The sequence below is a fragment of the Protopterus annectens genome, chromosome 6.part0 (assembly GCF_019279795.1).
Source record: "Protopterus annectens isolate FY-2018-M chromosome 6.part0, PAN1.0, whole genome shotgun sequence".
Classification (NCBI taxonomy): Eukaryota; Metazoa; Chordata; order Ceratodontiformes; family Protopteridae; genus Protopterus; species Protopterus annectens.
The window spans coordinates 168865785-168869373 of record NC_056737.1 but is presented as its reverse complement, the minus strand read 5'-3'; the positions used below and the strand labels follow the sequence as shown (position 1 = coordinate 168869373).

The following is a 3589-nucleotide window of genomic DNA, read 5'->3' as shown; positions in this document are numbered from 1 at the left end:
TGATTTTCTTTTACTAGATGTTGGAAAACACAGTAAAAGAAAATCCCCAGGAATCTGTAGAAAAATCCTCACCACTCATGAAAAATGCCTACCATGGGTTGATAAATTACAATAAGTGTGAGAGCTATGGTTACAATGAGAAAGACTTCATTATAAGCTCATTAGCATGTCTCTGAATTGCACTTCAGCTAACATAATGGGCTTGGCATACTGGTTAAGGCCATTGCCTCATAAACACAAGGTACATGGCTTGATTCTAATATTGTTCTATTGGCTAGGATTAAAATGGCCCTTTAACACCCCCAAAACAACCAATTCACTGAACTTACTCACACTATGACTGCTACTGTAGGAGTGAATGAGTGACCACATCTTTTGACAGCATTCACATTTTCCTCCAGCAGTGAGCATTTATGTAGTAATTAATTGTCAAGATAAATTAGGAGCTGCTGGTATTTTTGAGGGAGACCATGTGGCTAATTAGTATTAGACCATTGCCCCCCCCCCCCGGTGACATTAGCATGCAACTCTGCCAGTAAAATTGCCTTGTGAAGGGGGAAATGACCATGTCAAGGTGTCCCTCTTGTGGTAATCCTATCAATGGTATTTCAGTCTGTAGAAACGTACATATAATAGGTATTTATTTCTTAATTATCTTGTTAATTCTGAAGCTGTTCTAAAACAGATTGAAATGCATTTGCAAAATATATGTACAAAAAGATGTGATAATACGTTATAGCAAAAGGAATTTTATTTTTGCAAAAATCAATACATTTCTGAGTCTGAGTGGTAAAAGCTAATAAAGGAAGAGGGTCACTTTTATTCTATCTAAATTCTTAAAATATACTAGGTTGTGCTGAGTTTTGGTTGATACTGGATTATAGGCTTAAACCATGGCTGAGCTCCGAAATGTAAATGTTTTCAGACAGCTTCCTGGAATATGCTTTCACTGTAGTATAACTTTGTGGTGATGTTAATGATTTTTGTTGGAAGTTTGATTAGCTTATTGATGTAGGATTCCAGGGAGTGGAATACATATGACATGTACTTTGAATTATTCATACATCTGTTTAATATACTACTGCCCATTGATGGTTTATTTAAAAAATTTTAAAGATAATGGAAACCCAGTTTGAAAACCATTGAAGTACTGACTGTATTTTACAGTCTGGATTTTGATGTGACTTCCATTAGTTCCACATTTTTAACAGCTCATGTTATATAAACAGTAGTCTTTCTAGCAAAGCAAAATAAACTATTAGACCAACTGTTTACCATCTACAAAAGTCAGTTTGCTGAAGTAGTGCTCAACACATTTTATATGCATTTCTTTGCCATGCCTATGTGTAAAACTGAAAGCATACCCTCACACCCTCATACCTTATTATGCTAAAGAAAACAAATCTTTTGGTGGGGGGTCAGAGCAGACAGAAATTAAATGATGTGAGTAAAAGAATGGAAGAGGAATGAGGTAGAGAGTAGGGATGGAAAAGAAAAAAAGTGAGAAAAAAAGATTACTTTTATTTTTAGTAGATTTTAGTAGAGGAAAAGGCTTAGGCTACTCAGTGGTGTCAAATGCAATATTACACTGTGCTTATCAGTATATACCAACATTAATAACATCCTCTTATGGGATCTATTCATATAAGTAATATAACTAGGTAGAAACTGAAGGATTTTATTTGAAATATTTTAAGATCTTCAACTATCCACAATTCAAGTGGGAATGAAGCCTGGGCTGAAAGACGTGGTGAACAGAAAGTTTTGTCGGATATCTTCAGAGCAGGAGATAACATTAATCTATGTAAATTCTTGAAAATGGTGGTAGAATCCTGACTCTGTGGTAAAGAGGGATGACACCCTGGATTCAAATTAGCATATCCCGCATTGAGGAGCCAGGAAGACAGGAAGGGTGCAGAGTGAAAGCCCTTAGCCTACTTGCTTCTCTTGGGGAGATCTGGTTATGCACAGTTTTAGGAGCCCAGAGGGACAGTTTGATTTCTCCAGTGGATACTGGGAAAAACAATTCACTTTTTTTGAGGATGGTGGGCAAAGTTGATTGCTGGCAACATTCCTTGTGGAAGTGGGGGAACAAATGGCAAAGATAGCCCTATACTGAAAATAGACAAGGACATATGATTAAAAAGTGAAATGAAAAAATACTTCAAACCACCCCTGATGGCTGCCTAAATCATGAGTCCTCTCAGTTGACTCTAACACTTGTTGATGGATGAATTAGACAAGTGGACAAGAGCGGTGTTGATAATTGGCAGGCAGTGGAGGCAAAAAAAGAGCAAGTGAAACAAACTTTCAAGTAAAAAAAATAAAAATAATAAGAATCCCATTGTAAAGGACTAGTACAGTGTTGGATATATGTCCTCAAATTTATTGCTTCATACTAGCAGTGCTGGGACAAAAAATATCTTGTGGGATTTAAAACAATTTTGTGTAAATATACATGGAATTACTCGGATGAATTTGAATTCATTTATTTTCTCCACCACCTAAAATAATATAGCTCTGCTGATTTTTTTAGATATTGTTTGCAATGTTTGTGAGCTACTTCTACAGTTTCAGTCTGACTAAAACTTGTAAACAAGTCACTAAGGCAGACAGCGCTACTCAGTTACCCCATAAAGACAATCACTTTTTGTCTAAATTCCCTTAGCTGGCTAACAAATGAATTAAATAATGTACTGAATGCATCCAGTTAAACTTCACCACATAACTTTATCTATGAGCATTATATAATGTTTCAGATATTAACAAAAGTTCACAAAGCCCACATTTCTCACTGATTATACATGCCACTGAGAAATAAATGTCATGCACTGTATACAGGTACATGCCTTCTTTTTTAAGGTTTGATTATCGTGTTTATGAAAGCATCTTGGGTGTAATCTTTGCAATTGAGGAAATCCATGGAGACCCAAAAATACTGCCCAATGTTAGTCTTGGATTTAGTATATTCGATACTTGTACAACTGTTTCTGGTGCACTTGATGGAACAGTACGATTACTTACAGGCCAGGGCCTGGCAGTTCCTAATTATCTTTGCCACAGCCTTACTTCTGCAGCTGTTATAATTGGAGATGCATACTCAATGACTTCAATACCAATGGCAAAACTTCTGGGACTCTACAGACATCCACAGGTAAAACAGTTAAAATATACTAATTTATAACGTATTGCTGCATTTCTAAGATAATTTGTAATAATGTTATTAACATTATTAACCTTTATATAATCATAACATGAAGTACATTAAAAAGTAAGATAAATGACTTGGGAATAAATACTCTGAAACAATAAACAAGACAAAGGAGGGGAAATTAAAAAATAAAAATACACACTGGAACAAAAAAAATTAAGATTAAACAGTATTTGACAGACATCTGCAGCTACCTTGATGGCATCAAAAAAGGCTTCACTTTGTCACACTACTCAATCATATACACAGATCATCTTTTCTACTCTGACATTTAGGACACTCTGTAAACAGACCAGGACAATAACAACTATCCAGAAAGGAGCATTATAGATATTGTGCCTCATTTCCCCAAGGGGGAATATGTTAACAAAAAAGGCA

At 35.5% G+C, this 3589-nt stretch overlaps 1 protein-coding gene across 1 annotated transcript in view; it reads left to right on the top strand.

The window, feature by feature from the left end:
* Nucleotides 1-2845: 2845 nt before the first annotated feature.
* The window catches only part of LOC122803785 (extracellular calcium-sensing receptor-like), a 192241-nt gene continuing 191497 nt past the window's right edge, over nt 2846-3589 (top strand). The window contains exon 1 of the mRNA XM_044073473.1: nt 2846-3154. Within this exon, the coding sequence (XP_043929408.1) occupies nt 2846-3154 (309 nt within the window). The remainder of the gene's footprint in view (nt 3155-3589) is intronic.